General features: G+C 43.9%; 1 protein-coding gene across 1 annotated transcript in view; it reads right to left on the bottom strand.

Moving 5' to 3' along the window:
• The window catches only part of LOC121554253 (B-cell scaffold protein with ankyrin repeats-like), a 32,111-nt gene extending 14,130 nt beyond the window's left edge, over positions 1 to 17,981 (bottom strand). The window contains exons 1-7 of the mRNA XM_041867724.2: positions 17,972 to 17,981; positions 16,914 to 17,309; positions 13,872 to 14,023; positions 13,462 to 13,600; positions 11,274 to 11,416; positions 8,899 to 9,013; positions 2,931 to 3,127 (exon numbers count right to left, since the gene is read on the bottom strand). Of these exons, the coding sequence (XP_041723658.2) occupies positions 2,931 to 3,127; positions 8,899 to 9,013; positions 11,274 to 11,416; positions 13,462 to 13,600; positions 13,872 to 14,023; positions 16,914 to 17,309; positions 17,972 to 17,981 (1,152 nt within the window). The remainder of the gene's footprint in view (positions 1 to 2,930; positions 3,128 to 8,898; positions 9,014 to 11,273; positions 11,417 to 13,461; positions 13,601 to 13,871; positions 14,024 to 16,913; positions 17,310 to 17,971) is intronic.
• Between the last annotated feature and the right edge of the window lie 7,495 nt (positions 17,982 to 25,476).

The raw sequence follows: 25,476 nt of genomic DNA, 5'->3' as shown, positions 1-25,476 counted from the left end.
GGTTCTTCTGTCACGATCGGCGTTAAGAGAGGAGGACCAAGGCGCAGCGTGATGAACGAACATGTTTATTTATCATTAGCGATAAACACGGACAGTAAACAAAAACAACAAACGACTCGTAACGTCCTAGGTAACTTAGACCAACACGGAACAAGAACCCACAAACACAAAGGGAAAAACAGACAGTATAAATATGGCTCCCAATCAGAGACAACCAGCCACAGCTGACACTCGTTGCCTCTGATTGGGAGTCACTCAGGCCAACATAGAAATAAACACAACTAGAACTCCCAACATAGAAATATAACACATAGAAAGAACACACCCTGGCTCAACATATAGAGTCCCAGAGCCAGGGTGTTACAGTTATACTCTTTGTTTTAAAAGGAACAGTTGGTGTGGATACAGTTGAGCCTATGTTTGGTCCCTGGTTGCTACTCACCAAGCTTGTAAACACAGGCCCATCTCTACATCTTATTTATGTTTTTCTGTTTGCCTCTTGCGTGTTGGTATTACTGGTAAGGGATTCATTATTGTGCAACGTGCTGAGAATTTGAGAGTGAATGAATATTATAATTTGTTCAATATCAGCCGTGGAATTGGTGTTATGAATACTGTAGAGCCCAATAGACCTTTTGAGGAGAGGCTCTACTGAAAATGCTGTATGTCTTTATTGTTTAAGATGTTGCACCATTGGGGTGCCTACCTCCAGTACAGTATATTCTAAATGATTTGCTGTCTTCACTGGCTAAAGTGATTTGCATTGTGGAGAGCAGGCATCATAAAGGCAAGCTCCTCTGGGTTTAGCTAATGGACATACAGATATACAGATGCATAGCCTAACGATTACATTTGGATTGCTTGTCATTAGTGAGTAAACGGCGAACGCGCTGCACCGCACCCCCCTCTCCTTTTATATTGCTGGGAGGCTCTCACCATATTATCAGAAGAAAACATGCCATTTCGCAAGAAGTCTCTGCATTAGGCATCGCATAATGGTCCTAATGTATGCCGACGACCCACACTTCTCTCTCCCCGACACGCCATTGTGACATCATGAACAAACACAGGCCTTGTAATCCTCCACCGGGGTGTTGCGACCAGAAAACGTCTATAAGGCACAGGAGTGACAGATTAGAAAAAGAGAAGAGAGGGAGGAAAAGGGGAAGCGGGAGGATGCAAATGAACATGCTTTACCGTTTTTCACCTGATGGGTAATAGAAAAAGGTGGCGTGGTTGGGGGATGGAGGAATGGAGGGATGGAGATAGTGGCTGCCCTGGAGGATGAGGTGACCCTGTGACCCAGTACTCCTAAGGCTTCCACCAGCCTCCTTCCACCTCTACTGCCATGTTTATTATTTATGGAACATCTCTGTACCACTCCTGTTTAAGTGCATTCCTGAGTACACTGCTGTCTTTGTTGTTCACCTTCTTGACATGCAGGTTTTCAGAAGCTCTTCCAGTTAGCATTGACGGATAGCCATCTCAGAGAAGAATTTGATGTTTTTTCTGTTATGAAAATGGCTGTTGCTAGGAAGAGAAACCCAACGTTTGGGCTGCTGACACAGAGCCACTAGCTACTTTCAAAGTGAATAAATCATTGTAGCGATGTCGTTTTAATGTCATATGTTAAACAATGTTGAACATAATACTGTACTGTCTATAATGCTGGACTATTATAGCTAAAATTGACTTCTCCAAGGACCCTCTCTCTAGGTCATAAAAGTATTTCCCTCACACTCTTCTTTCCTGGACCTCTCTTATCCTTGGCCTCTCTGCCCTGCTATGGGCTCAGCAGCTCCTCAAGGAGGGCAAAGAACCTCAATTTTAGCAGACCTACCAAAGGGGCCTTCACCTTTAATGGCAAGAACTGGTAACTGATAAGTTAGGGAAAGTACCTACTCAGTACAGGAATTGGCACTGAAGAGCCCATACCCTAAACAGTCTTAGTGAAGACTTAAGGCTCAAAGAGTTAGTGTAGCCTGAACGGTACACTGAAGCTAACCTTCTTCAATGACATAAGGAGAAGATAATCAGACCAGAGTCTCTGCAACTCAAGGAAAGAGCCAACAAACAGAGCAACAAGGGACACAACCCAAAGGAGCAGCCCAAGGAACCACCCAACTCAGAGAGGAAAAGAGCAACAAGAAAGGAGACAGCCATCTTCCTTTGTACTTTCCATGCTGCCTGAACAACAGAGGCAACAAGCTTTTCCTCACAGACTGAGTATAACATCTTTAATATTCAGATATCGAGGTCTTCTCTTCTTCTCTTTCATTCCATTTCCCACCTTTCCATGATCGTTCTCATTATATCTTGATTAGTGTAATTAAATAAAGTCATTGTGTTGTCTTGTTATTCTGGTAAGAAACTCCAATTGATTTTTAAGATAATTCGTACCTTCAGATTAATCAATTATTACTATTGTTCTAATTTTAGTCATGAGTTATTTTAGCAATAACGTCTTTTTTCATAAGTCAATATTTGTTTCAATACTGGAATGGTGCCCAGATTTAATAATTTATAGTAATAACTCTTACATCATTAAATCATTTTGTAATTTGAGAGAATGAGAATATTATGAATCCTGGTAATGGGAGTGCAGGGTACCCATTGTGCTAGGTAGCCCGTGCAGGACAATAACCGTACAGTACAGTTCAAAATGTTACAAAATGTTACAAAGCTTCTCAGAGTAGGAGTGCTAATAAAGGATCAGTTTTGCCTTTTAGATCACCATAAATATGATGATTATATGGACAGGTGGGGACCTCATCCTAGATCAGGTGCTGTATGTATTAAGCGTTTCAAAGTAGGAGTGCTGATCTAGGATCAGTTTTGCCTCTTAGATCCCAACAAATTAGGTTACATGGACAGGCGGGGGACCTGATCCTAGATCAGCACTCCTACTCTGACCCAGGGAATGTACTTACCAGGGTCTGCTGCAGCACTACATGGAGCTCATCATGTCCATTATGTTGGGCGATCTCAGCGGGCGTCTGACCTTGGCGGTTAGCTGTGCACAGAGCTCTTTTCGCACCAGGACATTGTAGCAACACATTGGAGACGTCCTTAAACCCGTTCTGGGCAGCAAAGTGGAGAAGTGACGGCACCTCCTCTGGGTGCGCCTCTGGTTATGGTAGGAGATGTTTAAGATGGGTTAGGGTTAGGTGCAGACAGAAACCATCCTAAAATGTAGTCAGATAGATATTCTAGTTTGAGATGTGTGTGCATATTCAAGTTTTATTTATTTATTTAACCTTTATTTCATCAGGGAGTCATACTGAGACTAAGGTCTCTTTTACAGATGAGCCCTGAATTACATAAATTGCAGAAAATACACACATCAATATAAATACAAAATGCAAGCTGAAAGAAAGATAAACATGTCATAAAAAATTAACACATTCATCAGTTATAAGGTCCTCAATCAGCTTTCTGAATTGCCCTAGAGGCACCAAAACATCAAATGTAAGAAGATGTTGAAGATTGTTCCACAAATAAGGTGCAAGAAAACTAAAAGCTCATAGAATCTGTGTGTGCGTTCGCAAACGTCCTCTCAACAATAAAGAGGTGACTAAGAAAGAGATTGATGTGGTGTCTATCCCTGGTAATGGAACACTGCTCCTTCATGAGCCCAAGCAGAAAGTGGACCTGACAAAGTACCTTGACAACCAGGTCTTGCATTTAGGAATTTCCAGAGTTAGCCATCCCGGAGACCGGGTGTGGTAACTCATATGTCTAAAGTTTAGTAATAATGTTAGGTACAGTGAGACTTTTTGTAAAAGGGCTTTATAAATGAAAACATAACAATGTATTAACCTACATGACATCAGAGAGGGCCAACCAACTTTCTGGTAGAGAATGCAGTGATTAGTACTAAAATTGTTGCCCGTAATAAAGTTCAGTGCGCTATGATAAACTGCATCTATCTGCATTAATGAAGTGGCCACAGTGTTCATATAGATGATGTCGCCATAGTCTAGGACCGATAGGAACGTCGGCTGAATAATCTGCTTTCTACTATTTTGCGAGAGGCTGGACCTATTTCTATAGAAGAAGCAAACTTTTATTCTCATTAATATGCTTTTTAAAAGACAGCTTTTCATCTGTCGAGATGCCCAGATATTTGTAAGCAGGAACACGATCAATATGGACTCCATCCAAAGTACATATGCTTAAATCAGAGTTATTATTATGCCCTCTAGAGAACAACATCTACTTAGTTTTACCTGCATTCAATACTGATTTCAGGTCAATAAAGTCTTTCTGTAATACAATGAAGGCAGACTGTAGTTCAGATAGAACCTGGTCAACAGCATACACAACAGTATTTATCACAAAGTTACTGCACAGATGACAAGTTAGGATTCAGGATTACTTACAAACTACAGTTCAACTACAACATTTGGTTGAGTCAGATTTAAAATTGATACAGCATCTGAACCCTTTATAATGCTTGAATATGGATATTTGAATATGTAAATTATTAACATCATACAGCCACATTCACATTTAACGGAGGTAATATCCACAGGTAGTCAGAATGTACGACCAAATTAGATCATTTTTTTCCTACATTCAGTACTTGACTTGGACTGAAATATGTTCCGCTACTCATTGTGGGTGCCGATACTGTTTATATTTAGGTGCAGGAGCTACACAATACTTTTGAGCAAATATTCTATAAGAAGAACAGGAGCTCAAGCAGTAGAACATTTGATGTACCAGTACTCTGCTCCAGTGAGCTCCTGCCCAAGTCAAGCACTACCTACATTATTCGAATTTGATTAAACTCAAAACAAACATTAGAAACATTTAAATTAATGCTGAATGTTTAATGCATAAAGACTGCTCCCGGGCATGTATACATCCCTCCTCCACCCCAATCCTTTGGGCAGAGTAAAGAATCAATGCTAGAAACTGATTAAGCTATCAATCTACCTCAATGAGCAAACCCCGGGGTGGACGACAGGTCATTGGGCATGTGTAAAAAAACAAATTGGAGAAACATACATTGGGTCAATACCAATGCAAACTGGGGTTGAGATACTAATGGTATGATAAATCATTTAATGATTAAACGGAATTAATTAATATCTCTGAAATGACAGCAACACTTAACAAAGAGCTGCAGTTAGTTTCAAAATGGGTGGCAAGGAATAAGTTAGTCCTAAATATTTCAAAAACTAAAAGTATTGTATTTGGGACAAATCATTTACTAAACCCTAAACCTCAACTAAATCTAGTAATTAATCATGTGGAAATTGAGCAAGTTGAGGAGACTAAATTGCTTGGAGTAACCCTGGATTGTAAACTGCCATGGTCAAAACATATTGATACAACAGTAGCTAGGATGGGGAGAAGTCTGTCACGACTTCCTCCGAAGCTGCCTCCTCTCCTGGTTTGGGCAGGCTTCGGCGTTCGTCGTCAGCGGCCTTCTAGCCACTGCTGCTCCTCATCTCATCATTCAATTTGTTTTGTCTTGTTTATTACACACACCTGGTTCATATCCCCTCATCAGTACTTGTATAAGTGTTGCCTCTGCCCCCTTGTCTTTGTGTGTGATTGTTTATTGTGAGGTTAGTGAAGCTCGGTTGAGCTCCTTGTATTTGTATTGCCGGGTTATTTTCTCTGTGTGCCTTGTTGGTTCCAGTGCGCCTGTTTGGTGCACTGGACTGTTTTGACGCATTACTGCTTAACTCTGTATTCCGGAACAAATCCAGCCACCCACACTCCAGCCCCCCAAGGGATCCATATATCCAGACCACGGGATTTCGACGGGACAGCTGCTCTCTGCCATGGATTCCTCCTCCAACTGGAGCTATACTATTCAAGCATCAGCCCGGCCCCATCGGAGCGGGAGAAGGTGTCCGCCCTCGTCTCCTGCCTCTCGGGTAAAGCCCTGGAGTGGGCCAACGCGATCTGGAATGAAGGAGGAGCCGCGTTGAACAACTACGGGGAGTTCGCTCGCCTCTTTCAGGCTGTCTTCGATCACCCGCCCGAGGGTAGAGAGGCGGGCGAGCGTCTGGTCCACCTGAGGCAGGGGACGAGGACCGTGCAGGACTTCGCCCTGGAGTTCCAGACCAGCAGCTGGGTCCGGGTGGAACAAGCGGGCCCTCATCGACCACTTCCGGTGCCATCTACGGGAGGACGTCCGAAGGGAGCTAGCCTGCCGGGACACCATGTTGTCCTTCACTCAACTGGTGGACATGGCCATCCGGTTGGACAACCTGCTGGCGGCCAGAGGACATCCTGCATTGGGCCTGCCCGGAACCGTTGGTTCCCCTATCCATTCCACTCCCCATCAGAGCACTTGACAGTCGACCATTAGGGTCCGGGTTTGTTAGGGAGGTTACAGCACCAGTCACTATGGTTACACACGAGACTCATCGAGAGCAAGTCAGTTTTTATTATTGAGTCTCCTGATTTCCCTGTTGTGTTAGGTCTTCCCTGGTTAGCACTCCACAACCCCACCTTTTCATGGCCGCAGAGGGTTCTCACGGGGTGGTCACGAGAGTGTCAGGGTAGGTGTCTAGGTTTCTGTTGGTGCAACCACGGTGGAAAGTCCAGACAGTACCTCCACTGTGCGTATTCCCCCCGAATACCTCGATTTGGCGCACGCGTTTTCCAAAACGCAGGTGACCAAATTACCACCTCATCGGAGTCATGTGTATCCCCTGTCGCAGGCTGAAACGGAGGCTATGGAGACATACGTCTCCGAGTCCCTGCGCCAGGGGTTTATACGTCCCTCCACTTCGCCCGCCTCCTCAAGTTTATTTTTTGTGAAGAAGAAAGACGGAGGTCTGCGCCCTTGCATTGATTACCAATCACTGAACAAGGGGACGATACAATTTAGTTATCCTCTACCCCTCATTCCATCTGTGATCGAGTCAATGCATGGGGTGCGCTTCTTCACAAAATTAGATCTCTGGAGTGCGTACAACCTGGTGCGTGTCCGAGAGAGGGACGAGTGGAAGACAGCATTCAGCACAACCACGGGGCATTACGAATACCTGGTGATGCCGTACAGTTTAATGAATGCTCCATCCGTCTTCCAGTCCTTTGTGAACGAGGTGTTTCGGGACATGCTTGGTCGCGGTGAAGTGGTCTACATCGATGACATTCTGGTGTATTCCGCTACGCGCGGCGAGCATGTGTCCCTGGTTCGCAAAGTGCTGGCCCGACTGTTGGAACATGACCTTTATGCCAAGGCAGAAAAGTGTCTGTTTTTCCAAAAGTCCGTCTCCTTCCTCGGATACCGCATTATCACCTGGAGTACATCCGGGCAGCGAGGAGGCTGAACCCTCGCCAGGCCAGGTGGGCCCTATTCTTCACCCGGTTTGATTTTACACTATCATACATCCCGGGTACGAAGAACGTGAAGGCAGACGCACTGTCACGGCTGTACGACACAGAGGAGAGGCCCAGAGACAACACCCCCATACTCCCGGCCTCCCGCATTGTGGAGCCGGTAGTATGGGCGATGGACGCGGATATTGAGCAGGCATTACGCACAGATCCATCTCCACCTCAGTGTCCAGCTGGGCTGCAGTACGTGCCTGCTCTTATCCGTGATCGTCTGATCTTCTGGGCACACACGTCACCCAGGTATCGGTCGTACAGTGTGCTGCCTGACCGGAAAGTACTGGTGGCATACCTTGGCTAAGGACGTGAGGGTGTATGGCTCCTCCTGCTCGGTGTGCGCCCAGAGTAAGGGACCTAGGCACTTCCCAGCGGGTAAGTTACAGCCTTTACCAGTTCCACAATGGCCATGGTCCCACTTGAGTATTGATTTCCTTACTGATCTTCCCCTCTCTCAAGGTAACACCACCATCCTGGTCGTTGTGGACCGCTTTTCCAAAGCCTGCCGCCTCCTTCCTCTGTCGCCTTAATTTTGCTGGACCCCAGGAAGAGTAGCTGCTGCCTTGGAAGCAGCTAATGGGGATCCATAATAAATACAAATACAAATACTATTACAGGTTACGCAAACTTTGTAATAGACAGTTTGACCTAATTTCCCAAATCAATGTATTAAATTGAAAACAGAAATCATGCACAATGGGCAGTAGTCAATATCATAATTAGTTGTTTTTGTGACCAACTTTAAATCATTGATATTGCACTTAAGCGAGCTAGGAAAACTGTTATGAATGCTGAAGTGCTTGTAAATTTTTTGATTGAAATTTACACATAACTGTGCAGCACCGGCAAGATTGATGGAAAAGCCCCAATATGATCTAATCATGATCAGATGTGGAGGACAACCTCCAGAAGACACATTGCATCCATGGTGTAGCCACGTGTCAACTAAATGATTCATTATAATGGGAAAAACTATATCAATGTGAATCTCTGGAGATATTGTAAATTGTGGTATGAAAAGCTGTTATTCTAAGAATGGTTAATGAGTTATCTAACATTACTTCTAATAAATGTGACTCATTAGTCTATTACATATCTCTGCAGTTATTTTCCACAAATAGCGTTAACAACATTACGGACACAGTCTCCTGTAATTGGCATGTTCCTCTTGGTGAACAGAATAGCTATTATGTGTTTCAACACCTGCATCCAATTAATACATGAAAAGTAAACAACATTGAAGGACTGTAATTATGGCCTCTTTTCTTATCTAAATGTAAAGAATTTTGTGAGATAGAAAGAAACCTCTGTGTATCTAAGATCACTGTGAGAGCATGACAACCTTTGATTAATTATCAGCTTACACAATTCAGAGCATTTTAGTAGTGTCCACAGGTGTGTAACTATTGAACTGGATGGTAAATGTATTTACTCATATATTGATGTTTAAATATCACATAACATAAAATATGAATGTCAGCAGATCATTTAATTGACTATGGATTGTCGAGGGGGTACAGACAACAGAACACTTACCTCCTTCGGGTGGGTAATCTCCCTGCAGTCCCTGGAAGCCTGTGGAGGGCATGGCTTCCAACAGCATGGAGGACAGCCTTTGGTCCAGCTTCTCCACCGAGGACACCTGAAGAGACTGAGATCACAGGCCAGGATGCATGAGCACAGGGTTGCAAAATTCTGGTCACTTTCACAAAAATGTTTTTCTGCTAATTCCTCTTGATTCTGGGAATCTTCCCACCTAAATTCCTGAGGAATTTTGGGAAAGTTTCCAGAATTTTGTAACCCTAGCACACTGTCATAGCCAAGTCATTTCAGCTATGTCAAGTGCTACAGATGTGAATGAATCATGAATTATTATGTATGGCATAATTTCATTGCCTGTGTGTAGGGAGATAAGTGCTATGTAAACTAATAGGGGCAGAGTGAATGATACTAACAAGCGACATACACTGAGTATACAAAACATTAAGAACACCTGCTCTTTGCATGACATAGACTGACCAGGTGAAAGCTATGATCCCTTATTGATGTCACCTGTCAAATCCACTTCAATCAGTGTAGATGAAGGGGAGGAGACAGGTTAAAGAAGGATGTTTAAGCATTGAGGCAAGGATTGTGTGTGTGTGGCATTCAAAGGGTGAATGGGCAAGAACAAATATTTAAGTGCCTTTTGAACAAGTTATGGTCGTTTTTAACGCTCAACAGTTTCCTGTGTGTATCAAGAATGGTCCACCACCCAAAGGACATCCAGCCAACTTGACACAACTGTGGGAAGCATTGGAGTCAACATGGGCCAGCATACCTATGGAACGCTTTGGACACCTTGTAGAGTCCATGCCCCGACGAATTGAGGCTCTTGTAAGGGCAAAAGGGGGGGATGAGATGAGGGAGGATGCAAATTTTTTTTGTGGGCCTTATCTCTACTATAGCATATTGGATGACTGTCATTCATATTCCATTCACCCAGCTCAATGTAACAGCGATAGGTTTAGGCTACTACATTATACTCAAATTTTCCCTGTACCCATCATGAGGTTGCTACAACCTAGACTATGAATGAAAGTTTACAACGTAGGTGCACAGGTCGAGATAATTTTGAGTAATAAAGGTGACAGACATTGACACATTCAATACCTCCTTGCACACGTTTTCCTGCATCTAGCTGATCTAGGGTGTAATCATTAGTCCAACAGTTGCAAATGTGAGTTTCTATTGGACAAATTCAGGTACGTTTATCCCCGTTTCGTTCCGTTCTTCTCGCAACTATCTACGTGCTCTCCTCCTCTCACCTTTTCCCTTCGCTTGTGGACTTCAGTGCACAACACATCAGCTGTCTGTGAGCAGGCGAAAAAACCTTTCCAAGCCAAACCTTCATATCATGACTGCTAAACACAGCCTACATCGTTGTCATGTCATAGTCAACATAGCTACTAGAACTAACACGTTAATAAACCCGCTTCAATCATGCAGTACAGTGTTCAGTCAGAAAGCAGTTACACCGGCGGGCCCAGGTGGCAATAAATTAATAAAACCAAAAGCTTACCTTGACTTGGAAGAGTTCCAGTGTTGGATAGCCATAGCCAGCTAGCTAACATAGCATCCCTCTCTGTAGGCTAAACTAGCTAGCTGCATTCGCTAAGTAAAAGTATCTCTCTCTCTCTCTCTCTCTCTCTCTCTCTCTCTCTCTCTCTCTCTCTCTCTCTCTCTCTCTCAAAAACTGTTCAACTGTTGTCTTTCTCTCTTTGAGTCAACTACTCACCACATTTTATGCACTGCAGTGCTAGCTAGCTGTAGCTTATGCTTTCAGTACTAGATTCTTCTCTGATCTTTTGATTGGGTGGACAACATGTCAGTTCATGCTGCAAAAGCTCTGATAGGTTGGAGGACGTCCTCCGGAAGTTGACATAATTACTGTGTAAGTCTAGGGGAGGGGGTGAGAACCATGAGCCTCCTAGGTTTTTATTGAAGTCAATGTACCCAGAGGAGGACAGAAGCTAGCTGTCTTCCAGCTACACCATGGTGCTACCCTACAGAGTACTGCTGAGGCTACTGTAGACTTTCATTGCAAAACAGTGTGTTTTAATCAATTATTTGGTGACGTGAATATATTTAGTATAGTTTTATCTAAAAAGGATAACTTTTTTAAATGTTTCACTATTTTTATTTGTATGAAATTTACTGTGGAGGATGGTCCTCCTTTTCCTCCTCTAAGGAGCCTCCACTGTTCAAAATAAAGTTTTTATCAATGTAATATTCCTCCAGGTGTTGGCAAGTCGTACTGTATACCGACTGTACAAATGGCCTTCATGGTAAACCAATCAACTGAATGATCATATTGTTCTAGTGAGGGCTTCCCTCCCCAAGTTCCCTGAGCTGCTATGGCCTGGGCATACCTGGCACATGAAGTCCACAGGGTCTGCCACCCTGGTCAGAAGGCAAGCCATCTCATCCATGGTGCTGTAGTACTGCAGATGGGCCTTCCCCATCACCACCCCACAACAGTACAGTGTTACGCCCACACTTCCTGCTGGGAAGTCTGCAACAGAAAGAAAAATTATAACATGTCTCATAAGCATTTGGCATCATAATTTTAGAAACCATGGTATTTTGTTGCGTGCTCTCTGACAAAGTAATTAAGTCGCTCTAGGGTCATTCCATGTCATTTCAGCACCCATGACATCCACCATCTCAGATTGTTCTGAAATTATTTATGTTGCTAGAAACAGATAAGATTAGCATTCCTGGAACAATATTTTGTTGACATTTTATTTGATCTCCTTGAAATTAAGCTAATTGTTTGCACCCAAATTGGCCCTTTTAATTTATGGTATTCCATAATATTCAACAAAAATAGTACCCAACATCCGATTTGGACCAAACATCTTCCTACCATTGAGTAAGACATGAGGAATCCCAAAAAATTGTCAAAAGCCACCCACGGATCACCCACACCCCATGCCAATCCCACCCCAACAACCAGTATACAGTATCATCTGTTCTCTATGTCTGACAAGTACTATGGAGCTGTGGCTTGGAGTATTGCTTCTTCATCCTTTGTAATGTATTTCCTGTGAATCTGGTGATGCCCCCCCCGTTCAGAGGAATTAGCCATTGAAGTCACTTGCATTACTTACCATAAATTAGTGTTTAAGTACCAGGTTCTGCCACCACACCCTTTTATCAATTTTGCTGGTCTCTTGTGTTTATTAAATGGATCACAACATTTTCTTTGCAACTTTGGGTAGAAATCCAATAGCTTTGCTCATGACGAAAATAAATTGTGTGGTCAATTTAATGCAACAAATTGCAGCTCTCTGGGGGTTATCCGTATGGTGAAATTCCTACAAGCCCAAAACTTTGATGGAGAAATGGGCTAGTGACTAAAATGTTGTGACAACCCTAATAAAATAATACAATTATAAACCATTGCATGGCAGTCAGATGTTTTTCAATAAAATTCTTAGAAAAACCAATACAATTACCATCGCAAAACACTATACAGTGTGTGTTTGGGACTTTAACATTTACATTTACATTTTAGTCATTTAGCAGATGCTCTTATCCAGAGCGACTTACAGTTAGTGAATACATTATATATATTTTTTTTATACTGGCCCCCCGTGGGAATCGAACCCACAACCCTGGCGTTGCAAACGCCATGCTCTATCAACTGAGCTACATCCCTGCCGGCCATTCCCTCCCCTACCCTGGACGACGCTGGGCCAATTGTGCGCCGCCCATGAGTCTCCCGGTCGCGGCCGGCTGCGACAGAGCCTGGATTTTTTTACCATTAAAGACGATTAGAGAACATAACATTGTAACCATTAGAACTGCTGTAACCTAATGGTTCGCTTGTATGCCAGGAATGGTCTAACTAATCCATACCTTTTTTGAAGGGAATAAACCACACACAGAGGGGCCATTTTCTGGACACAAAGAGAAGGACAAACTGAATTGCTTTCATGGAGGATTGAATTGCGAGGATGACCACACAATTTATTTTCATCATGAGCAAAACCTATTGGTTTTCTGCCCATTTTTGCAAAGAAAATGTTGTGATCGATTTAATAAACACAAGAGACCAGGAAATGGATACAAGGGTGTGGTGGCAGTAGCAGGAACAGTGGCATCTAGTGGGCAAAACATGGTACTTTCACACTCATTTATGGTAAATAATGCAAGCGACTTACATCACCAGATTCACAGGGAATACATTACAAAGGACGAAGAAGCATTACTCCAAGCAGCAGCCCCACACTACTTGTCAGACAGAGAACTGATACTCTATACTGGTTGTTGGGGTGGGATTGGCGTGGGTGTGGGGGGTCCGTGGGTGGCCTTGATCATTTTATTGGATTCCTAATGTCTTACTCATTGGTAGGAAGAATTATGTTCCAAATCAGATGTTAGGTACTATATTTATTGAATATTATATGAATCCTGTTAATCTGATCTGTTTCTAATTATAGAAACGATTTCATAACAATCTGAAATGGTGATTGTCGAAATCCTCTTTCTTGTGCTTTTTGAGGTGGAATGACTCTCTACAATAAGCAACAATGCCATTGAATTTTCACTTACCTGCTGCGTTCACACAGAGGGTGTGTTTGTTCCAGTGGACAGGTTTCACTCTCACCCTCTGTTTACTCCTACTGAACTCAACCTCAGCATCTTTACTGGCCACAGTGTCTTTTAAAATAATGAACACCTCGCCTGGTGTCTACAGGAGGGAAGAACACAAGACATAAACGTACTGTAACAAAAAAAAAAAGTACATTGGTTGACATTCTGACAATGTAAAAAGCAGCTCTATTAAAAGTTTTTTTTTTTACGGTAGAAAATACCAATTTGTAATGTAAAAGTAACATGACTACATTTTGGATCTATATTGTTTGCATAAATCTTCTTACAGTACATTTTATGTATGACTGGCTGAATAAGTCATGTCACTGAATGCTTTGATGTGTCCTCCTGACATGTTAGTGCCTCACCCCACAGGGAACTCTGGAGGGGACCAGCAGCATGTTGTTGGGTTTGGTACTGGAGGCTCCGGTAGACTGCCTGCTCTCCAACTTTAAGTTTAGCTCCAGTCCTGTCAACTTCCCAGGAACAGAACTGACGTTCCCTGCTGCAGCCTGGTGCCCTGTGGAAGGTCCACCGACAGTCAAGCCAACATTAAATACTTAGTGTTTCCCCTACCATTGTATTTGGTGCCAGATGGCCTTACATTTACATTTTGGTAATTTAGCAGATGCTCTTATCCAGAGCGACTTATAGGAGCAACTAGGGTTAAGTGCCTTGCTCAAGGGCACAGCGATTTTTCACCTAATCAGCTCGGGGATTCGAACCATCAACCTTTCAGTTACTGGCCCAACGCCCATAACCGCTAGGCTACCTGCCACCCGCCTTGGGCCTTTGTCCCCATCTGGAAAATAATTTTGGCTCAAGTGTTTCACTGTTGTCTGCAAATCATGAGATTCAAATATCCCAAGCAACAGTGAATATCTACATTTCTGAGTTGCTTTAAAAATCTACATTTGAGTTTTACAGTAGTTTACAAAGATTAGCCAGAACTGACTGTGCGTGCCACACCAGGATGAGACTAAGTAGGATATTTTTGGATTTGCATAAAGAGAGATAATGGCCACTGGTGACGAAAGAGGAAAGGGAGAATTTGAATGATGAGACACATCGGCAGACAAACATACCTTTTGGACCTCCCGTCCATTTTACAAAACAATATAGATGGCAGCAGATGGTTTCAAATTTCTCAGAAAACTCTTACTGGGAAGCAGAGTAGAGAGTGACTCAGGAAATAATTACTGTCAAATTCCTCAGAATACGTAGTGTTCTCATGGAAACCGAGGCCAAACTGAACACAAGCTACTGTCTAACAGCTGCAACACTTAACTAGAGCCAGGGACATTGTGTTCCTACACTTTGTGTCCACATCTGATGCCCCGGGGCACCTACCTCCAGTGCCATGCCCCCCCATGCGAAAAGTGTTAAAATTCTTGTTTTGTTTTTGAGAAACTGGTTTTGGAGGGGGAAAACAACTAACTTCCTGAAATTCTAGAGGTCGGGGCCCCAGGGCCTGCGTGCCAGTTCAGTAATCCGGCCCTGTTTGTGTCTGACCTCCCATTATTTGCTACTTTACTAGCTTGAGTGTTGACTTGAGCTGCAGGTATGCGCTATCTGTGATTTGACAATGCCCAGTTGTATGGAAATTGGTGTGCAGACGTCGCCTGTGAGGCAAGTCTGCTGATTGGCATATTTTCTGAGGCAATTACTTTAAAAATAATAAAATTCAACAGATGTAGGTAGCCACAACTTTTCACCTCGCAGCCATGTCCGGAAGCAATCAAGTCCACTAATAGGCAACGGGAATGATCATAAAATGATTCTCTATTTTGTTTATTTCAGATATTATGTACGGGAACTATGACTTTTACATTCACTTGAATATCAAGATCATGCGTTGGATTTACTGTGATAATTGTGCATTCAACAATTTCAAGTATGTAGACAAAACACCCACCATATATATATATATATATATATATATATACACTACCGTTCAAAAGTTTGGGGTCAGTTAGAAATGTCCTTATTTTCAAAAGAAAATCACATTTTTGGTCCATCAAAATAACATCAAATTGATCAGAAATACACTGTAGGACATTGTTAATGTTGTAAATGGCTATTGTAGCTGTAAATGGCTGATTTCTTATGGAATATCTACATAGGCGTACAGAGGCCCATTATCAGCAACCATCAGTCCTGTGTTCCAATGGCACGTTGTGTTTGCTAATCCAAGTTTATCATTTTAAAAGGCTAATTGATCATTAGAAAACCCTTTTGCAATTATGTTAGCACAGCTAAAAACTGTTGTGCTGATTAAAGAAGCAATAAAACTGGCGTTCTTGAGACTAGTTGTGTATCTGGAGCATCAGCGATTGTGGGTTCGATTACAGGCTCAAAATGGCCAGAAACAAAGAACTTCCTTCTGAAACTCGTCAGTCTATTCTTGTTCGGAGAAATGAAAGCTATTCCATGCGAGAAATTGCCAAGAAACTGAAGATCTCGTACAACGCTGTGTACTACTCCCTTCACAGAACAGAGCAAACTGGCTCTAACCAGAATAGAAAGAGTGGAAGTCCAAAAGGCCACTCTAAAATGTGCAGTTTTGTCACACAACATAAGCAATTGGCATGCTGACTACAAGAATGTCAACCAGAGCTGTTGCCAGAGAATTTAATGTTAATTTCTCTACCATAACCTGCCTCCAACATTGTTTTAGAGAATTTGGCAGTACATCAGACCGGCCTCACAACCGCAGACCACGTGTATGGCGTCATGTGGGTGACAGGTTTGCTGATCTCAACGTTGTGAACAGAGTGCCCCATGGTGGCGCTGGGGTTATGGTATGGGCAGGCATTAACTACGGACAATGAACACGATTGCATTTTATCGATGGCAGTTTGAATGCACAGATATACCGTGACGAGATCCTGAGGCCCCATTGTCGTACCATTCATCTGCTGCCTTTACCTAATATTTCAGCATGATAATGCACGGGCCCAATGTCGCAAGGTTCTGTAGACAATTCCTCGAAAATGTCCCAGTTCTTCATTGGCCTGCATACTCACCAGAAATGTCAACGATTGAGCATGTTTGGGATGGTCTGGATCGACGTGTACGAAAGCATGTTCCAGTTCCTGCCAATATCCAGCAACTTCGCACAGCCATTGAAGAGGAGTGGGACAACATTCCACAGGCCACAATCAACAGCCTGATCAACTTTATGCGAAGGAGATGTGTCGCGCTGCATGAGGCAAATGGTGGTAACACCAGATACTGACTGGTTTTCCGATCCACGCATCTACTTCCCACTTGTTGCCTCAGGAATGAATACAATTATTATTATATAATTCATTGTTGAATAAGCATAAAATAACTATTTTGGGGGGATTGCAGACCCTCTACACTGCATCCAACCTCCCATGATCCCTCTCTCTGCCCTTCCCCTGTACCTCTCTGCACGATGTCGGTCACAGCCGACATGTACTCGTCGGCGTCTTGCTCGCTGGATATCTGCAGACACTCGTCCCCCTTGAGGGGCACCACCTCCAGCAGGGGCGCCAGGCTATCCACCCCACATAGGAGCACCACCACGTGGGCCGCAGGGTTCAGCACCCGGGCCAGGAAGAAGCGTCGGAGCTGGCACAGGCCCTCTAGCATGCCCCTGGACAGGATTAACAGCTTGACCTTGTACTGGCCCAGTCGCAGGAAGTCCTCCCGCCGGCTGGTCACCGTGGCGATGTCATAGCAACAGATCCCTCCCTCCGGGACTGGTCCGGCAAAGATAGAGCGCAGGTATACAGCCCACTGCTCTGCCTCCGCCTCATAGATGATGAGCAGGTCCTCGGCTAAAAGAAGATGGTGGAAATAGGGAGATTTTCACAGGTGCAATGCCACTAATAAAAGCCTCATATTGCAAGTCAAACCAATATGTAACATGTTGTAAATGTGTTTTATCCATCCATGTTCAAATCAGTCTCTCTATGAAAAACATTACCTTATGCTTTACGGGGCTCCAGCTCCCTTGATAAATACAAGTTATTTCACTAAATGTTGCTGCTATATAATATGACTAAAATATTACTAACACAAACATTTTGCATTAAACTAATCCGGTAAGTAAGAGTCATGATATTGTTGAATTGATTGAATGTAGCATCTAGTAGACTGACTAGGGAATTGCACACTTTTAATTATGTATATGAAATAACAGTCATCTTTTCACAAGTTTGATATGAACATTGGTATAGTTGAAAATACTTTGAATTAAGTCATCTCACATATTCTTCAACGTTTACTTGGTTTTTACCTGGTCATATGAGAAGTACAACAATAGAAAGTGTACCAGATTCTTCAACATCATAATGCACAATTACAGCTGTGATGTATCCAAAAACAATATTCCAAAATCAACAATATCACAAAAAACTCAAACGTAATAGCATAGCAACACAAGAGATGCAAAAGTCTAAGAATTTATGAAAAAGTTCAGAAGGTCTAGGCTACTCACCTGAGCTCATTTTTCACGTCTGTCTGCGTGAGAGTCCTTCTCTCCGCTGTGACAAAATAAAACAACTCTCCACACACTGGTTCTATTGTATGCCATTGGTCTGATAACTAGTTAAGGGCAGGGAGCTTCCTGCTTGTCAAGATCAGACAGAGAGATGGGGCAGTGCATGGTATCTCTGTTTCCAGATTATTTTAGTGTCTAGCCTTTACCTGATCTATGGAGGAAGGAGCATGATCTAAATAAAACATACAAACTATACCCTTGATAGGAATACTTAAGAATAATTAACAAGCAAACACAAAAAATACTTAATGTAACATTCTTTATTTACTTTAACTTATAGGCCCATTTATAGAGAAACGTCAGACGCAGAAATAAAAAACTATTAAAGTTTATTAAAGGCTCCAGGTTTAGATTTGCCTGTTTGAAACAGATGAACTTGGACCCCAAAGCCGTCAAAGTCTCTAAACATATGAAACCAACTGCAAAACAAAATGACATTATTACACATGCATTACTTAACAATAAACATAACGAACATTGTCAAACTTTAAAAAATACTGATAAGTACACTCGACCACGACCCAAACATTTCTTCATAAACAGACTGCATGGTACCCAAATGGTTCTCAAAATGGTTCCCTCAAAGAAATACTGGCACAACAACAGTGCCGGACAACCTCTACACAATGGGACTAAGCTCTCACCTGCACAGGTCTAAGGGGTTTTGACTAGATGGAGTACAACTACGACCGAAAGTGACTTTTCATAGCAGGTTAGGAGAGCATTTTAGCTAACCCTAACCTGCTACGTTAATTTTCCTAACCTGTTGCAAAAAGTAACTTCCGGTCATAGCTGGTCTAAGGGGTGCTTTTATACCTTTTTACATGTTCACCACTAATTAGAGTTCCCTGGGAAACACAGACCAAAACGATGGTTCCTATATTGTCACATTAACATGAATTGGGTGATTCATGCCCATAACTAGCTACCAGTTGCCATGGCACCGTGAGGTCGCCTAGGCAGAGAGCTCCTTTAAATGTGTAAATATTTTATTGTTTTTATGTGTTTTTTTATATAAAAAATGTTTATCAACGTCTTATTTTGTTAGTTTAATAAGTTTGTATTATTTCTATATCGATTCAACGGTGTAATACGACCGGCAAGTTAGTTTGTTTTGTCAAGATAGCTCAGAGGCTAGTGAGCCAGCCTTTGTTTTTATTTGAAACTGGAGATGGCGCAGGCTTGGACATCACAGAGGCTTGTTGTAGTTTTGAGTGGATCTCTCACTCCAAGGTGTATTATCTCAATAATTGATGTGTAGTGAGCCTCTGACGCCGGCTTCACCCAGGTGGTTGCTACATGCTGTTTGAGGAGTATCGTTATCTACCCAGGGAGTCTGCAGAAAAGCTGGGGATGACAAGGGCTGGCCTGATGATCCGGACCTGTCTTACTGACCCGACCCCCCCCCGTGAATGAGACCACTGATTCCCCCTTACTCAAACCTGCTTCAGGGCATCAGAGAAGCTGAGAACAGCATGGAGGAGGAGAGTGCTGAGGGTGGAGAGTGAAGGCTCTTTACTGACTTTCAGGAGACTGTAGGTTTGGACTATGTGCAGCCCACCGGAGTAGGATGTGACCTGGACGCATGCCCCAGCCTCTGTTGAAGATCATTGTCCAGCCCAAGAACTACATGTACTCTTATTTTTTTATTTTTTAGGGGGTAGATCAGCTTTAATATTGCAGATAGATTGTAACTTCCATCAATGTAATTGTCTGCATCACTTCCAATCCCCCATATGTTTTTTTCTCTCGCAAATATATATATACAGTGGGGGAAAAAAGTATTTAGTCAGCCACCAATTGTGCAAGTTCTCCCACTTAAAAAGATGAGAGAGGCCTGTAATTTTCATCATAGGTACACGTCAACTATGACAGACAAAATGAGAAAATAAAATCCAGAAAATCACATTGTGTCACGATCGTTTACGGACGAGAAGGACCAAGGCGCAGCGTGATATGCATTCATATTTATTTCACGAATAAACGCACAACCAAAACAACAAACGAAACGTGACGTCCAAGGTAGATATATAACATACCTCAACACGGAACAAGATCCCACACCCCATTAGTGCCAACAGGCTACCTAAGTATGGTCCCCAATCAGAGACAACGAGCTACAGCTGCCTCTGATTGGGAACCACCCTGGCCAACATAGATCTAAACGATCTAGACACTAACATAGACAAACCCAACACAGAAAATACACACCCTGACTCAACAAATACAAGTCCTAGAGTCAGGGCGTGACAGTAACCCAAAGGTGCGGACTCCGACCGCGCCACATAAACCTAACAGGGTAGGGGCCGGGTGGGCATTCCGCCTCGGAGGCGGATCCGGCTCCGGGTGTGACCACCACTTACTCTCCACCTCCCCGTTGCGCCCCTGGTCTGTTCTGGACCTTGGCGCGCTGCTTCCTCTCTCCTTTCTCCCACGAAGTACCACGCCCTGTCTGGACCCTGGTGTGGGAGACCCCGAACCTGGAGAGGGGCTGACGTCTGGGTCTGGACTGGAACCGCTGACTGGAGCTGGAACCGACGACGGTGGATCGAACTGCTCTGGCTCCGGGGTGGAGCCGCTGACCGGAACTGGATCAGGCACCGGTGTAGCGGACTCCTCTGGCTCCGGAGTGGAGCCGCTGACCGGAGCTGGACTGGACCCCGGTGGAGCGGAATGCTCTGGTTCCGGAGTGGAGCAGCTGACCGGTGACGGACCAGGCACCGGTGGAACAGGCACGGGCCGTGCCGGACGGGACACACGCACCACTGGCTTGGTGCGGGGAGCAGGAATGGGCCGGACTGGGCTGACGACGCGCACCCCTGGCTTGGTGCGGGGAGCAGGAACGGGCCGGGCTGACGACGCGCACCACTGGCTTGGTGCGGGGAGCAGGAACGGGCCGTACCGGACTGGCTACGCGCACCACTGGCTTGGTGCGGGAGCAGGAACGGGCCGGACTGGGCTGACGACGCGCACTACTGGCTTGGTGCGGGGAGCAGGAACGGGCCGTACCGGACTGGCGACGCGCACCACTGGCCTGGTGCGGGAGCAGGAACAGGCTTGGGCCGGGCTGGGACGAGCGCACTACTGGCTTGGTGCGAGGACAGGAACAGGTCGGATCGGACTAGCGACGCCGCACCACTGACTTGGTGCGGGACAGGAACAGGCCGGACCGGGCTGGCGATGCGCACCACTGGCTTGATGCGAGGAGCAGGAACGGGCCGAACCATACTGGGAACACACACCACTGGCTTAGTGCGGGAATCAGGAACGGGCCGGACCGGACTGGCGACACGCACCACTTGATTGGTGCGAGGAGCGGGACTGGGTTCCTTCATTAACCCCCGCTCCTTCTGCTGCCTAACCAGCTCCTCTCGCCGTGCCTCTACACTTTCCTTCTGTTCCCTCTGAACCAATGACCCCCTTAATCTGGCGGCCTCCTCTGCTAAACAGCTGAACCGCTCTATCGCGGCCTCCTGCTGCCTCGTCGTCCACGGCGTGAGCCCCCCCCTAAAAAAATGTTGGGCTTGTCTCTCCCCCGTGATCATGGCCTCCATCCCTCTTGCCAGACTCTCGCTCATCTCCTCCCAAGTCCATCCTCTCTCCTCATCACGCTGCTTGATCCAGGATTGGTGGGATCTTCTGTCACGATCGTTTACGGACGAGAAGGACCAAGGCGCAGCGTGATATGCATTCATATTTATTTCACGAATAAACGCACAACCAAAACAACAAACGAAACGTGACGTCCAAGGTAGATATATAACATACCTCAACACGGAACAAGATCCCACACCCCATTAGTGCCAACAGGCTACCTAAGTATGGTCCCCAATCAGAGACAACGAGCTACAGCTGCCTCTGATTGGGAACCACCCTGGCCAACATAGATCTAAACGATCTAGAAACTAACATAGACAAACCCAACACAGAAAATACACACCCTGACTCAACAAATACAAGTCCCTAGAGTCAGGGCGTGACACATTGTAGGATTTTTTATGAATTTATTAGCAAATTATGGTGGAAAATAAGTATTTGGTCAATAACAAAAGTTTCTCAATACTTTGTTATATACCCTTTGTTGGCAATGACACAGGTCAAACGTTTTCTGTAAGTCTTCGCAAGGTTTTCACACACTGTTGCTGGTATTTTGGCCCATTCCTCCATGCAGATCTCCTCTAGAGCAGTGATGTTTTGGGGCTGTCGCTGGGCAACACGGACTTTCAACTCCCTCCAAAGATTTTATATGGGGTTGAGATCTGGAGACTGGCTAGGCCACTAGGACACTCCAGGACCTTGAAATGCTTCTTACGAAGCCACTCCTTCGTTGCCCGGGCGGTGTGTTTTGGATCATTGTCATGCTGAAAGACCCAGCCACGTTTCATCTTCAATGCCCTTGCTGATGGAAGGAGGTTTTCACTCAAAATCTCACGATACATGGCCCCATTCATTCTTTCCTTTACACGGATCAGTCGTCCTGGTCCCTTTGCCGAAAAACAGCCCCAAAGCATGATGTTTCCACCCCCCATGCTTCACAGTAGGTATGGTGTTCTTTGGATGCAACTCAGCATTCTTTGTCCTCCAAACACGACGAGTTGAGGTTTTACCAAAAAGTTATATTTTGGTTTCATCTGACCATATGACATTCTCCCAATCCTCTTCTGGATCATCCAAATGCACTCTAGCAAACTTCAGACGGGCCTAGACATGTACTGGCTTAAGCAGGGGGACACGTCTGGCACTGCAGGATTTGAGTCCCTGGTGGCGTAGTGTGTTACTGATGGTAGGCTTTGTTACTTTGGTCCCAGCTCTCTGCAGGTCATTCACTAGGTCCCCCCGTGTGGTTCTGGGATTTTTGCTCACCGTTCTTGTGATCATTTTGACCCCCACGGGGTGAGATCTTGCGTGGAGCCCCAGATCGAGGGAGATTATCAGTGGTCTTGTATGTCTTCCATTTCCTAATAATTGCTCCCACAGTTGATTTCTTCAAACCAAACTGCTTACCTATTGCAGATTCAGTCTTCCCAGCCTGGTGCAGGTCTACAATTTGGTTTCTGGTGTCCTTTGACAGCTCTTTGGTCTTGGCCATAGTGGAGTTTGGAGTGTGACTGTTTGAGGTTGTGGACAGGTGTCTTTTATACTGATAACAAGTTCAAACAGGTGCCATTAATACAGGTAACGAGTGGAGGACAGAGGAGCCTCTTAAAGAAGAAGTTACAGGTCTGTGAGAGCCAGAAATCTTGCTTGTTTGTAGGTGACCAAATACTTATTTTCCATCATAATTTGCAAATAAATTCATTAAAAATCCTACAATGTGATTTTCTAGATTTTTTTCTCTCTCAATTTGTCTGTCATAGATGATGTGTACCTATGATGAAAATTACAGGCCTCTCTCTTAAGTGGGAGAACTTGCACAATTGGTGGCTGACTAAATACTTTTTTCCCCCACTGTATATATATACAATTGAAGTCAGAAGTTTACATACACTTAGGTTGGAGTCATTAAAACTTGTTTTTCAACCACTCCACAAATTTCTTGTTAACAAACTATAGTTTTGGCAAGTCGGTTAGGACATCTACTTTGTGCATGACACAAGTAATTTTTCCAACAATTGTTTACAGACAGATTATTTCACTTATAATTCACTGTATCACAATTCCAGTGGGTCAGAAGTTTACATACACTAAGTTGACTGTGCCTTTAAACAGCTTGGAATTGATGTCATGGCTTCAGAAGCTTCTGATAGGCTAATTGACATAATTTGAGTCAATTGGAGGTGTACCTGTGGATGTATTTCAAGGCCTACCTTCAAACTCAGTGCCTCTTTGCTTGACATCATGGGAAAATCAAAAGAAATCGGCCAAGACCTGTAGACCTCCACAAGTCTGGTTCATCCTTGGGAGCAATTTCCAAATGCCTGAAGGTACCACGTTCATCTGTACAAACAATAGTACGCAAGTATAAACACCATGGGACCACCCAGCCATCATACCGCTCAGGAAGGAGACGCGTTCTGTCTCTTAGAGATGAACGTACTTTGGTGCGAAAAGTGCAAATCAATCCCAGAACAACAGCAAAGGACCTTGTGAAGATGCTGGAGGAAACAGGTACAAAAGTATCTATATCCACAGTAAAACAAGTCCTACATCGACATAACCTGAAAGGCCGCTCAGCAAGGAATAAGCCACTGCTCCAAAACCGCCATAAAAACGTCAGACTATGGTTTGCAACTGCACATGGGGACAAAGATTGTACTTTTTGGAGAAATGCCCTCTGGTCTGATGAAACAAAAATAGAACTGTTTGGCCATAATGACCATCGTTATGTTTGGAGGAAAAAGGGGAAGGCTTGCAAGCCGAAGAACACCATCCCAACCGTGAAGCACGGGGGTGGCAGCATCATGCTGTGGGGGTGCTTTGCTGCAGGAGGGACTGGTGCACTTCACAAAATAGATGGCATCATGAGGAAGGAAAATTATGTGGATATATTGAAGCAACATCTCAAGACATCAGTCAGGAAGTTAAAGCTTGGTCGCAAATGGGTCTTCCAAATGGACAATGACCCCAAGCATCCTTTCAAAGTTGTGGCAAAATGGCTTAAGGACAACAAAGTCAAGGTATTGGAGTGGCCATCACAAAGCCCTGACCTCAATCCTATAGAACATTTGTGGACAGAACTGAAAAAGCGTGTGCGAGTAAGGAGGCCTACAAACCTGACTCCGTTACACCAGCACTGTCAGTAGGAATGGGCCAAAATTCACCCAACTTATTGTGGGAAGCTTGTGGAAGGCTACCCGAAAAGTTTGACACAAGTTAAACAATTTAAAGGCAACGCTACCAAATTCTAATTGAGTGTATGTAAACTTCTGACCCACTGGGAATGTGATGAAAGAAATAAAAGCTGAAATAAATAATTCTCTCTACAATTATTCTGACATTTCACATTTTTAAAATAAAGTGGTGATCCTAACTGACCTAAGACAGGGAATTGTTACAAGGATTAAATGTCAGGAATTGTGGAAAAACTGAGTTTAAATGTATTTGGCTAAGGTGTATGTAAACTTCCGACTTCAACTGTATTTGGTTGTAATTTTGGGTAGAGCAGACATTTCCATATGTTTTTGTTAGCTGCATGTGCGACATAACTCCACCAGTCCTACCGATGATATCATTTACGAAGATTATACATTTTTTAAACATTCTTTCAAAAAATAATGTTTGTTTTTATCAATTAGGGTTGAGTTTAACCACAATATTTGTTGCATTATTTGTTCTGTCGTTTCTAGAGGATTAAATTGAAATTGCAACCAACTTTCTATGACTTGTTTTAGAAATAGTGATATTTGGGAGATTATTTCCTTTTCAAATAACTGAAAGTGAGAGGTTGTAATCTGAATAAAGGGGAAAAGGCCATTCTTGAACATTGGGTGAGACAATCTTAC

Source organism: Coregonus clupeaformis, chromosome 39 (assembly GCF_020615455.1).
Source record: "Coregonus clupeaformis isolate EN_2021a chromosome 39, ASM2061545v1, whole genome shotgun sequence".
Classification (NCBI taxonomy): domain Eukaryota; kingdom Metazoa; phylum Chordata; class Actinopteri; order Salmoniformes; family Salmonidae; genus Coregonus; species Coregonus clupeaformis.
This window is presented reverse-complemented; position numbering and strand designations above follow the sequence as displayed.